The following is a 13,570-nucleotide window of genomic DNA, read 5'->3' as shown; positions in this document are numbered from 1 at the left end:
ATGGCAACTGCTCGGCCCAAGACCATAAGAAACTTCACAAGAGTCTCGTGAACACCGCCCAGTCCATCATGCGAACCTGCCTCCCATTCATTGACTCCATCTACACCTCCCGCTGCCTGGGGAAAGCAGGCAGCATAATCAAAGACCCCTCCCACCCAGCTTACACACTCTTCCAACTTCTTCCATCGGGCAGGAGATACAAAAGTCTGAGAACACGCACAAACAGACTCAAAAACAGCTTCTTCCCCACTGTTACCAGACTCCTAAACAACCCTCTTATGGACTGATCCGATGTCTTCACACATCTCTGCCGAGTAGTACGCCTGTATTTTACATTGTATTTTACATTGTGTATTTTATGTTTACCCTATCATGTATTTTCTTTTCATGTACGGAATGATCTGTCTGAGCTGCACGCAGAACAATACTTTTCACGGTATCTCGCTACATGTGACGATAAACAAATCCGATCCATCAGTCAAACATTAAATGTGCTTGTACCTAAACGTCTGCACATAAGCTCATATAACAAGTCAAGTATAGTGAGCATTGCTTTGATCATTGAGGTATCCGCCCTGGAATTATGTCAAACACTGCCTTGTTTCAACCCAGATACTCCAGCTAGTTGCTCTGACGGATATGTTCCTAATTATTTAGCTGAAGCTAGCTTGGTGTTCTCTCTTACCGTGCAATTGTTACTGACTAGCTTCAGTGACTTTGCGACTGTCTTTGTTTTCTCACTTCCTAGTCCCAAGACCGATTGAAGAACTTGAGTCATAAATGGGAATTGATGTGGAATCTGCTTGATCGTGACAGCTGCTGCTTTTAGGGAATAAAGGCTGGTTGCCAAAGATCACCTGTTTTAAAAGCGTGCCCTGTTCAAAGGGAATAGAAAATCATAAAAATCTGCTGATGTATGAGGTTCTTGCAGCTGTGCCTACCGTGTGTTCAAACACATCATGTAACTCATTAAAAAGCAAATTTATACAGATGATTAAATTACTAAGCATAATGCTTAACGTTATTTAATACAGAGGTCCTGACAGTGCTGTGTTTGTGCGTTGGACCACCCATTAGATGCTAAAGGCTGCTCTGTAACAAGCTGTGAAAAGCCAAGTTGGAGCATTTTGTTCCTCCTGTGGCAGCCTACTAGAAAAAAAAACTGTTGGGAGATTAAATTAGCTGCGCAAAAGTTACAGCCCACAAACTGAATGTTTAAGAATGGTGCTGGAAAACTGAAGATGGGAACAATCAGTGGGACAGAGATTTGATTTTCACTGTGCTTAATTTTAACTGTTGTGCGATTGTCCAAGAGGTGAAAATGACCAGAAGGACAAGGCAGTGGGTGATTCAGTAGCCCAAATCATAATTGAATGTTAATGATGCTATTCACCTATATATCTCATCAGGGAATTCTAGAATATCAATATCGGGTCAATATGAGTTGCTCTGTGAATTCAGTTCATTAAACTTGAGTATTTTCTCTTTCTGATCTTCCTGTCTTCCAATCCCCATTTCCAATCTGAGAACACGAACAGGCGCTAATGCTACGTGGAAAACATTGATTGGGAAGCAGTGGGAAATGGGCCAGTGCGACTGGATTTCTGATTTAACTATGGAACAGCTGAGGTCAATAACTCAAATGTGTGGAGATTTGGACTCTTAAAGAACTGGAACTTTCAAATAAGCCACCGTGAGGCAGGAGTGTGGATCATAGAATCTTAGAATTTACAGTGCAGAAGGAGGCCATTTGGCCCATCGAGTCTGCACCGGCCCTGAGACAGAGCACCCTACCCAAACCCACGTGCGCTCATTCAACAGCCGACGTGTACCCACCCGATGGTAGTTTTTAAAATTAGTTTGATGGAATGTGGGTTTGTTACCCATTCCTAATTGCCCTTGAACAATTGCTAGGCCATTTCAGAGTCCACCACATTAGTGTGGGTGTGCAGTAACAGGGCGGCAGATTTCCTTCCCTAAAGGACATTGATTGGTTAGCTCTTTTCTCTCCCTACAGATGCTGCCAGACCTGCTGAGGTTTTCCAACATTTTCTTTTTGGTAATGAGATTGAAACCCAGGGCTATGTTTCAGGCAGGTTGTGTATAAATCTCTCTGGTTAACAGACCGGTTAGGAATACAGCTGTCATGGTGGAATTGCAATCTTATTTTCGGCTTGTGCATTTACTAAAGGTAATGACGAGTGGCCATTAGTAATTATGTAAGATGTATAATACTGATGGGGGTCCTGTGTGTTTTCAGTTAGCTGTACAGATCTAGAAATAACCATATTTAATTTTTTTTTTAATTATAAAGTAAAGATCAACAGATATCTGAGACTTTATAACTATACATCAGCAAGTGTCAGATATCGCACTTTGTAACTTGGGTTGTGAACGTGATCTATACCTGCCACAGTTCTGATGAAGATAAAACATTGGGACATGAAATGCTAGTTGCAGGTGTCCAAGGCATGTATTTGGATTGCACCGTTGGCCACCTATGAGCCAGGTACAATTTAAATGATTTTTACATTGAGGGATTTGGTAGAGGAATCCTGGACGGAGTAGACGGGGGAGAAACTGTCCTTGTTGATGCGAGGCCAAGAGCCTGAGGGCACAGGTTTAAGGCAATTCTCAAAAGAAACAGTGGCAACATCAGGGAAATGTTTTCACGCAGCGAGTGGTTAGGACCTGGAATGTGTCCTGCCTGAGCATCTGGCAGAGGCAGGGTCAATCAAAAGGCATGTGAAAGGGGGAAAGGCAGGAGAATGGCACTTGGGGAATGTCTTTGCAGACAGCCAGCATGTGGCAGGCAGAATGGCCTCCTCCCATGCTGTAACCACTCTCTGATGTATGTTTCTGTTTATGAACCCGTGCAATCTTCAGTCTTGCAAGGAATTGTAAAATATTGCACTTTCCTGTACTCTTGTCATTGGTCCAGAAAGTTCCTTTTGCTTCATTAATTACATTTTTCTGAGTCAGTAATTAATTTGTAGCGCCAGTCTCCTCCTCAGATGCTTTTCAGAGATGCCATCTGCATTAGCAGAAGTCATTACTTGTAGGCTTCTGGGTGAATAGCACAAAGGCAGAGGAAAATTAGCTGTCCATCGATTGAAAATGCGGTGGTGATTATTACCATTCTTACTGAGGCTGATGTGCTCAATCCCACCGCCCCACTACATTGCCTTTGTTCCACACATTCTGTTGGACATTACTATTATGAACTGTTCAGTGCCTGTAATGAGTTCCTATTATATTTTCTTTCACGCGCAGAGAAATAATTTGAATCAATAGCTTCTGCTGAGTGAGATGAACATTCCATGTTTATCTTGCTAACTGATCATTGGACATTATCTAAATTACTAAGAAGGCATTGAAAATGAGGACAGTTCAAACCATTTAGAGGTTATTTTAAAAGCCAGTCAGTCCCTGTTGTCAGGTTAATGTTAATCAACCACCCCAGCCCCCCCCCCCCCCCCCCCCCCCCGCAATTAACAACTTTTAATTTGATAGCTCGATTTTTTTCCCACTGCTGATTCTTGCCCACTTGTGCTATCAAACCTAAATGTTCATTAATAAGAGAAAGTGAGCTCTAAATTTGGATGGTATAGGTCTACTAATTTAATATATGGTGCATATTGATGTAAATAACACTGTTTCGACCCCAGTTGATGCAGCAACTGGCCGGAAAGATCCCTGGCTCTAAAGATCGTAACTTTAATATTTTTATTAGAAAACATGGAGGAACAGAGTCATATGACAGCCAATTTGTTTTAACAAGAAAAAAAAACATTTATTAAACACAAGGTTAATTATGATATAAGACTCCTTTACTTCCCCCCCCCCCCCCCCTCCCCCCCCCCTCACCCCACTTAGCTTCACAAATATATACCGATTTTAAGGTTACCATAATTTACAAAGTGTATCTCAGGCTATAATGGTCTCCGCAATACACAGTCCCTTTAAACATACAAACTGGCTGTGATTAGGCACTCACTCCACCTGAACCCGAGTGAAGTTCTGTGGATTTCTCCTCCAAACACCCCCAATGATTCTGATACAGTGAGCCCCCCCCCCCAATGATTCTGAAACAGTGAGCGCCCCCCAATGATTCTGAAACAGTGACCCCCCCCAATGATTCTGATACAGTGAGCCCCCCCCCCCCCCCCCCCCGATGATTCGGATACAGTGAGCCATTTTGTCCCATTGACCTCTGGCTTCCTCACGTGTGATTTCAAATTTTGTTTTCAAAAATGCACATTTTCAAATCTTCTCTTAAACTCTGCTTTCTCTCGCTTGTTTGTATTGAAAAATCTACCCCAGGTTTTCCACACTACTCTTTAAAACAAAGCTTCTCTCCACTTTTAACAAGGAATCCAGCATCCAGGTTTTACAACTAGCACTTCAGGATTTCTTTGTCTTGACTGTGGTACTAATCCTGCATAATTGCTTTGACTATCAGTTCTCAGAGTCTATTAATAATATCTGTTGTCACAAGTAGGCTTAACACTGCAATGATGTTATTGCGAGAATCTCCTAGTCGCCACACTCCGGCGCCTGTTCGGGTACACCGAGGGAGAATTCAGAATGTTCAATTCACCTAACAGCACGTCTTTCGGGACTTGTGGGAGGAAACCGGAGCACCCGGAGGAAACCCACGCAGACACGGGGAGAATCCTGCACAGGCAGTGACCCAAGCTGGGACCCTGGCACTGTGACACAACAGTGCTACCCACTGCTACCGTGCTGCCCTATGATGGCACCAAACTTTTGATATACCTCTTAACTCTACTATTCCATTTTAAATCTGGTTACTGCAGATATCTCTTCAATACAGAACACTTAATCTGTTTTTCCTTTGATATTCTCCTCAACAATACCTTGTTCAGCTTCTTGGTCTCTGTTCTCAAGTTCGGTCTTCCTAAGATATTCTTTCTTGCCCCAATTCCCTGGTTGTCTGGACTTTATCTGGTTCTTTTGAAAGTCTGCCTTTTGCAGTCCTCTTCTGCTGTCCAGTTTTTCTCATAGTTGAGACGATCCCTCCTCGGTATCCCATCTCCATCTGCCCCAGTTTCCACGCAGAACAAAGGAAATCTCTTCCCTCTGGAATGTGACTACTTCTTATTAAGCATCAACTGTTACTTCTCCAAGCTTTTCTTTACTGTTCACGCCGTAACCTCTCTAAGCACAGTAGTAGCACTGTTTGAACTGAAACCAAAGCCGTCCACACATACAAACACCTTTGTCCAACAAATCTAATTATAGGTTTACCCTTCCTTACACAGAAATGCTAAATTAAACCCACTTAAAACTACATTTTCTAATATTTATCAATACAAATATAAATTCCTTAAAACTGCCTTTGTTTTCTTGACAACATGTTAAATCAGGGACAAAAACAGAAAATACTGGACCATCTCAGCAGGGTCTGACAGCATCTGTGGAGAGAGAAGGGAACAAACTTTCGAGTCTGGATGACTCTATGACATTACCTTCGACAAAGAGACATCCGGACTTGAACCATTAGCTCCCTTCTCTCTCCACAGATGCTGTCAGACCTGCTGAGATGGTCCAATATTTTCTCTTTTCGTTTCTGATTCCAGCATCCGCAGTAAGTTGCTTTTACCTTCATGTTAAATCAGGATATAGACACACAGCATGGAAACAGATGAATGAAGGGCAGGGCTGTGAAGAGAGATAAAAGGCTTGGATATCAGGAGGTGGCAAAGTGACAAAGAAATAAAATGCAGGAAAAGCAAGTCATTGAGTGAATTAAGAATTAATGATTTTGTTGGAATTGCTTTCATGAAATCTGGGAAACTACAAAACTGGTGACGACTGATCACAACAACAAAAACAAGTCTACAGCCCTGATAAATGTATGGTGGTATCACCTATCCGTCTTCTATGCTAAAACTGAACACTTACTGTGAATAGGTGATAGTGACAAAATGTGTCTTTTAGGAATTCTTTAAAACTAGACTTGTTTTTTGACATTTTGCGCTGATGCGAATTACATTGCCCCATTCTTTCCACATTGCCCTGTATCTTCCTCTGCTTGAGAGATGCTGTCCATCTCCAGCACTCCCTCAGGTAGTAATTAGATTAAAACATTTAAAGATTTGATGCATGCGAAAGCTGCACTCGACATATTGACCACTTTGCTGTGGCCTGAGAGCTTTCTGGACTTGGGACTCTAGTTGAGGCACTGCCATGGGGAATTATCCAGTTGATGGTGACTGACCGTTGCTTGGAGGTTAACTGTCAGCCACCATCAACTGGTGCAATTTCCAAGGCAATGCCTCCACCAACCAATTTACCTGTCAGTCAAGCAGCACTCTCCTCTCGTACAGTATAACTTGTTGTTTTCCTCTTATATTGGTCTACTTGCAAAGTGTTCTGATGAGTGCAAGACAGAAAACTTTGACATCTCTTTTTTTGTTCAGCAGTAGTCAAGTTCTGTACTACTAAACAACTAACATTGCAACTGGATTCGCACCAAACTGTGGAGCAGTTACCCTAGGTGCTGACATTTTTCCGGAGCAAAACTCATTCTTCATCTGAAAGTGAAATCTCAAGTCACCATCAGCCTGAAATTGTGTTCCAAGACTGACATTTACTTAATCATATAGAATTTACAGTGCAGAAAGAGGCCATTTGGCCCTTTCTGATTAATATAAGACCAGTACTGTTGGTAAAAGAAGACCGTGTATTCAGGTGCACCGTAGTTCTAAATAATTGTGATGTGTGCCCAAGAGAATGTGATGCAATGAACTGAATGTAAAATACATTTTTCATAATCGTTGGAAAGTTAAAAGTTGATGACAAAGGTTTGAATTGTTGCTCTAAGTGTTGGTAACATCTGAGACTGGGAGAAAAGATTCTTGCCCGATTCCAGTTGAGTGGCCAGTTTAATTGTTAGTGGCTTTGAAGCGGATTGTCGTCCACCTTATAGAATCCCTACAGTGCAGAAGGAGGCCATTCAGCCCATCAGGTATGCACGACCCTCTGAAAGAGCCCCCATCTTAGCCCATTCCCCTGCCCTATCCCTGAACCCCAGCCCACCTACATCTTTTCACTGTGGGAGGAAACCGGAGCAGCTGGAGGAAACGCACGCAGACACGGGGAGAACGTGCAGACTCCACACAGAATGTGCAAACCTGAACACCGGCAAAATTGGAACAATTTGCATCCTAGATTCCAAAAATGGAAATTTGTGACCTAGAAGCACAGCCGGTAATCCACAAATCTGAGGGGTCGATATCTGTCTAGCACCATGGGTCCAAATAAAAGTGCTGTCCACTTGGAAGGTTCAGTTGTTCTGCTTTATCGGCTGAATTGATAGCTGAAATCTTGGGGTGAACGTATTTGTTATGACAGATTGCTGCACAAAGTCTTGCCTGTTAGATCAAAAATGCGGAATGTGAATCATTTATTCATCGAGCCGCTGAAATATCTTTCACTACGGTACAAAAAATGAAATTTTAGCCAGCTGTTTTTTTTTAAGCAAATAAAATTAGTTACAAAATGGGAAGGCAAGTGATGGAAGTAGTTTCCAAGTGCCCGTTATGTATGTCATCCCAATACTAACAGATTTGGAAATGTGCTATTCTTTGATTACAATGATATCCTGTTATATTTAGATTGATTAACCCGTGCGTTTTACCTATTGAATTTAAAATTAACGTCATCTTGTTTTTATTTGGAATGTTTATTTTTCCAGATAATGAACAGCTTGCACTTATTTAACATGGAAAATTGGGCATTGACTTTTAGTCTGTTGAGTCTGTCTGCAGAGTTGCTCTTGTGCTTATTTATCAGATATTCCGTGTTCTGTATTTCCAACTTCCCACAATGGTTTTATTGATCAATGATCAAAGGAAGTGGGTGCGATATTATGAAAGTTGGTTCTCGAGTCTCTGCTCTCAGCAAAACAAATAATTTCCACAAACATGCCCACAGACCCCGATGATCTAAATCTTAGACCCTTGTGTCTGTCGTGACCAGTCCAATGTGACAAGGATTTAACCCATTAATTGCCCTTGCACCATGGTCTTAAGCAACAGATGGGTTGCCCACTCTGAGGCGAGAGGTCAAATCATCCCATCTATGCTTTGTTTTGCCGCTATAAATTGATCTGTATATAGTCGGTAGATCCCATCCCAGAGTTAACTTATGACCCGCTCCTGGTAGGGGATAGGACAATTGGGCGCGGCCGTTTGGACGCAGCCGTTTGGGCGCCATGGGACAATTGGGCGCAGCCAATTTGGCGCGGCCGTTTGGGCGCAGACGACAGAAAACCTTAAATTAGTTCATTTAGTTTAGTTCATTTGGTGATTATGAGCAAGGCTCCTCAAGTACTCAAATTTTCAAATATAAGAACACTTTCATGTATTCTTTTATCTTTATTGTAAATTAAAAACCTTAAATTAGTTCATTTAGTTAAAAACCTTAAATTAGTTCATTTAGTTAAAAACTAAAGTTAAAAAACCTTTAGTTTAGTTCATTTGGTAATTATGAGCAAGGCTCCTCAAGTACTCGATAGCATCCATGTTTTCAAATTTAAGAACAGTTTCATGTATTCTTTTATCTGCATCTCTATACTTTTTTAGTTTTTGTGGCGGTTCATGGCCGGTTAGTAACCTTTCATAATATGCATCTCTACCTTTCTGTACTTTACGCAGGCCATCAATTAGTTTCCATATGGTGGGATGATGCATGCCAAGTTCATATTTCAATCGACGGTGGGCTGCCTCCGCATTATTGTTTGTGCGGTCTTCCCCGTTTAATGTTCTCTGATAAAGGTTCCAAATCTCAGGGCGAAATAAAGGTGTTCGCCTACCATTTCCTCGTCTGTTCAGACGACCAACATATGTATCTTCAAACCAGTTCAGTAAATCTTGAAGTTCTTGCGGCAGTTGGGTCGCTAAAGCATCCAGATATTCATCGATTTTGTTCAAAGGGGCGAAGGCAATGGCAATAATCATTTTGGCTTTTAACGCGAAATCTGGATCAGTGTTATACAAACTACGGAACCCCATACTAGCTAGATGTTTTTGCATATTTTGAGCTAAATGAAAAAAACATCCTTTTATTTGAACATCAGGGAATATGTCTTTCATAGCACTGTGCGCAGCTTGTTCATAATCACAGACGATTGAACTGGGTTTCAAGTTGGGTTCGATTTCTTTCAATAATGCGAACATTCTCGTATATGTGGTGCGTTGCTTGTTGGGCAAAAGAGCATAAACCGTAGGAGTAACTCCTCCGTGTTTTTTTTACCATAATTACATATATCTGAGAAAAGAGGCTGGGAGCAATACTGAATGTGCCATCTGCAAACCACATATCAGATGTCAATAAGTGCTGTAGCCAGCTCTGTCTTCCGAAGATTAATATCCGGTCGTGACTTGGTCCGCTATCACAAAGTAAAAAATTTTCTTCCACTCCTGGTTGAGGGACATATATCCTGTAGCATTCTGGCACAATCAATTGTTGTAAATCACTTGGATTGGTGGGGGCGTTCAATACATAATTACGCTTTCTGCTTATCATTCTCCTCAAAGCAGATATATTAGGAATGGCTGGTAGACTCGCTTGGGATATGTCTGTCAAACATTCATTAACAACTACAGTCGGTGCCTCAAGGGTTTCCTGTGCTCTCTTTTTTATTTTAGTTTTCACGAGTGCAACCTCTACTTGTGCAGCAGAAGCATCATGCGAATGGCTGTTCAGCTGCCTCACCACGTTTGCAGCTTTAGTATGGAGCCGTGCTTTGCACCGGTTTTTTTGCTCACAACGCCAAAATTTCACTTCGCTGTCACCTTTGCTTGTTTTGTCAAAGACGTAAAGGAATCCGTTATGAACAAATTTTTCTTTACCACGTTTCGTTGATACTGCCTCAGCCATCATATGGGTATGCGAATTGGTTTAGTTACAAAATATATAAAAAGATGGTGATAGAACGCACCAGCACCCAACTCAACTGAGGCTAATTCACAAATAAAGAAATGTTATTTTGGTGCCAAAACGTCAATAATGCCAATATATAACGCCAATATATAAACAGACGGTGATAGAACGCACCAGCACCCAACTCAACGCACACGCACCAGCCAACTCACCTGAGGCTAATAATAAAGAAATGTTATTTTGGCGCCAAAACAGCCGGCGCCAAAACGGGTTGGCGCCAAAACGGCCGCGCCCAAATGGCTGCGCCAAAAAGTACCTAACCCCTCCTGGTACTATCTGGCAAGAAAAACCAACAGCTTAACTCGCCCACCTCGTTCTCTGCAGCTCATTCTTCTTGGCAATCTACTCTTCCACCTAACAAGAATGTAGGAGTGATGTGCCATACTAGAACACCACTGAACCTGGATGCTTTCCAAGTTAACAAAGCCGGGAGGGAGGGAGAGAGCCTTTTTGCACTATTGTCAAGCCTCCGAGGTGCTAGTTTCCAAATAGTATCAGCATTTTCCATTGGATGAATTACCCTTTATTTTTTTGCCCCCTTCCGCAACGACTGTACTTGCGCCGCAGTTAGACCAGCGCAAACAATCAATGGCGAGAAAAGGTAGCAATGAGAGAAACATCTTGGAGAAAGGGGTATTGTATTTAAAACTAGACTTGTGTACATATTCCTGAAAAATGCTTGATTATGGCTTTGCAGTTTTTTCCAATAAGAAACTGAAATGGAAGAGGCCAGTGGGTGGAAGGGTGAACACACGCAGGTATTTGCACAAATCCCATGGAATTGTCCTGTTGCAACTAACCTAAGACTTCAACGCCGTGATTGGATTGAGGCACGGAGTCACATTTTAAAATTACTACACAGTGGCTTCTAGCTTTTCAAAATCTAGTTTACTGGATTTGGGATCTTTATATCTGTAGCCAAAACATTAAAACACCTTGCCAAAGGAGGAGACTGAGTAATGAGTAAAAACTTTGTCGTAGAGGTAGATTTTAAAGGAGGAGTAATGAGTGATTTTGGCATGGCGGAGGGTCCAATATAGAGCTTGATATAGGCCAGTCAGATCCGGTGATGGGTAGCTAAGTCACTAGTGTACCAGATGTACCAAAGTTTAGGCCCTTTAGACTTGAAGGAGCAAAGTTATGGGCTAAATGAGGAATGACAACCAGGATATGAGCGAGGAAATATTTTGCTGGCCAGGAAGGCATCGAAGGTGGAGGTGATTTAATGAAATCTATTTTCTGGAATGTTGAGACTTTTGTTTGTATGTTTGAATATGCAGTAACATTTAGATCGCCCGTAGTTTACATGGTTAACTATAAATTGAGTCTGAGCTCAAAGAAAAGCAAGGGAGTTATCTCTGGTATCCTGACCAATGATAATCCCTCAATCGACATCGCAAAACAGGCTATCTGTCATCGCTTTGCTCGGGGGAGGTCGGTGGCGCAGTGGTTAGCACTGCTGCCTCGCGCCGCCGAGAAACCTGGGTTTGATCCCGATCCCGGGTCACTGTCTGTGTGGAGTTTGCACATTCTCCCTGTGTCAGCGTGCCCCCCCCCCCCAACCCCATAACCCAAAGATGTGCAGGATAGGTGAAGTAGCCATGCTAAATTGCCCCTTAATTGGGAAAAAGTAGAATTAGGTACTCTAAATTTTAGAAACTTTTTTTTTTAAATTTGATTTGATTAATTATCGCTTCACTTTGCACAAATTGGCTGCTGTGTTTCCCACATTACAACAGTGATTACACTTAAACGTCAGTGGCTGTAAAGTGCTTTGGAACTCCCTGAGGCCATGAAAAGTTGATATATAACAATGTCAATCCATTTTTCGGATACCCAGGATTATGTCAGTATTTGCAACGGGTTTGGAGCAGTTTCTTGGCATTTGTAACAGCTGTCCACACAATACAGCAAATTGCTGCAGATGCTTAATAAATAGAAACACAAAAATGCTGGAAGCACTCAGCTGTTCAGTTGCCATCTGTGGGAAGAGAATGATAGATATGGTTAGCATTTTCGGTCAGTGACCTTTTGTCAGGACCCAGGGTTATATTCCATGTTATTAACTGTTGTGGTCAGTTCATTACAGGGTTTGCGAGGGATAGCATACTTGCTGTGCATCTGTCTCTAAAGATGAGGGATCAAATTATTCTGCAAATGAAAATATAGAACGGACTTCACCAAATCAGATATTTTCCAATTGGTTTTATTATTGGCTTGGAATGATGTGTATTCTGTGTCAGCGGTGGTTTAACACATTAAATTATACTGACTGATTTAAAGGTGCGTGTTTTTTCTTTTAAACCGTGCCTTATTTGTTTTTCTATTTTGTGCCAGGTCAATGACACCGCACTGCCTACCCATCAAGAAGACAATAAGAATCCACCGTTCCCAACTTACTTTGCTGATGGAGATGACGAGCTGCCGGACGACCTGTTTGACGATGCAGTGTTCCAATTCACTGCACCCTCTATCGTTGACCCCTAATGTTTGACACTTTCGAAAATGTCTTCCTGTCGGCTGCTCATGTCTCCCACGTCCCCGTATCCAGTCCATTTCGGCCAGAGACTTTTATTTCCATGTATTGGCTGGTCTACTGCGTGAGATTTGAGGAAGGAAAAAAAAAAATCAGTTTACGGAGCGAAGAGTTAACCATGAATTGAAAATGCAACAGTGGTTAAAATAAAGAATACTTTGTGTTTTTTGTAGCCCAGGCTTTGAGGATGGACCGGGTTAACTTGATGACCCAGGGCTTGTCGGAAGTTGCTGGATGACGGTCTGAAAGAAGAAAAAGGCTCGTGCTGCAAAGCTGTGACGATATTATTCTTTGTAATCCAGTTATGGACTGCAGAATTTGCCACTTTATCCAGTTCGATTACATACGGTGGAAGGGCGTTCTTTTAAAGTGCAGGTATCAGAGCGGGGAAGCCTCTGGCAGAAAATGTACATAAATTAAAATATTTATAGAAAATAATCTTCTCGTGTTTTTGGTCTAAGTAGTTTAAAATATTTGAAAACTATTGCAGTACGCTGGGGATTTGCTACGCACTGTTCTGTAATCTCAGACATCAAGGGAGAACTCTGGCTCAACACCTTTTTTGTATGCTCACTAATCGCTTGAGGGCAAAATGGTTGAAATTGCAATTGGCTTCATCTGCATTCAAAGCCACCCTTCAGCTATGTCATGCATCGCAACATACCATCAAGCTCTGTATCATTAGACAGCATATTAATTCTGTGAAAACACTGAACACCTTTGATTGCTGCTAGCAGTTCATGTACAAGGGTATCACCATCTATGCATGTTACAACATGATGGAATTCAGTGGTAAACACCAGATGACTTGTTTTCATTGCAGCAGTACAGTGTAAAGAAGGTTAACCGCAGTGTGCTTTGAATGGGAACATGTCGGGGAAAAGTTGGGAGCTACTGTTCCTGAATTTTATACTGCTTCAGCAATGCCAAATGCTTTGAGCCTTAAACTTTGGGTTTAACTTTTGCAACCATTTTAGAATATATATTGTCGCAAGTGGTTTGTCCATGCCCACGTGCACTTAATTCAGCCTGTATAGTGTTACGGCCCCCTGGGCGAGTGTG

General features: G+C 41.9%; 1 protein-coding gene across 1 annotated transcript in view; it reads left to right on the top strand.

Moving 5' to 3' along the window:
* mrpl3 (mitochondrial ribosomal protein L3) overlaps nt 1–12,946 on the top strand; it is a 53,924-nt gene extending 40,978 nt beyond the window's left edge. The window contains exon 9 of the mRNA XM_038796565.1: nt 12,310–12,946. Coding sequence (XP_038652493.1) covers nt 12,310–12,459 — 150 coding nt within the window. The 3' untranslated portion in view covers nt 12,460–12,946. The remainder of the gene's footprint in view (nt 1–12,309) is intronic.
* The last annotated feature ends 624 nt before the right edge of the window (nt 12,947–13,570 follow it).

Source organism: Scyliorhinus canicula, chromosome 5 (assembly GCF_902713615.1).
Source record: "Scyliorhinus canicula chromosome 5, sScyCan1.1, whole genome shotgun sequence".
Taxonomy (NCBI): Eukaryota; Metazoa; Chordata; class Chondrichthyes; order Carcharhiniformes; family Scyliorhinidae; genus Scyliorhinus; species Scyliorhinus canicula.
This window is presented reverse-complemented; position numbering and strand designations above follow the sequence as displayed.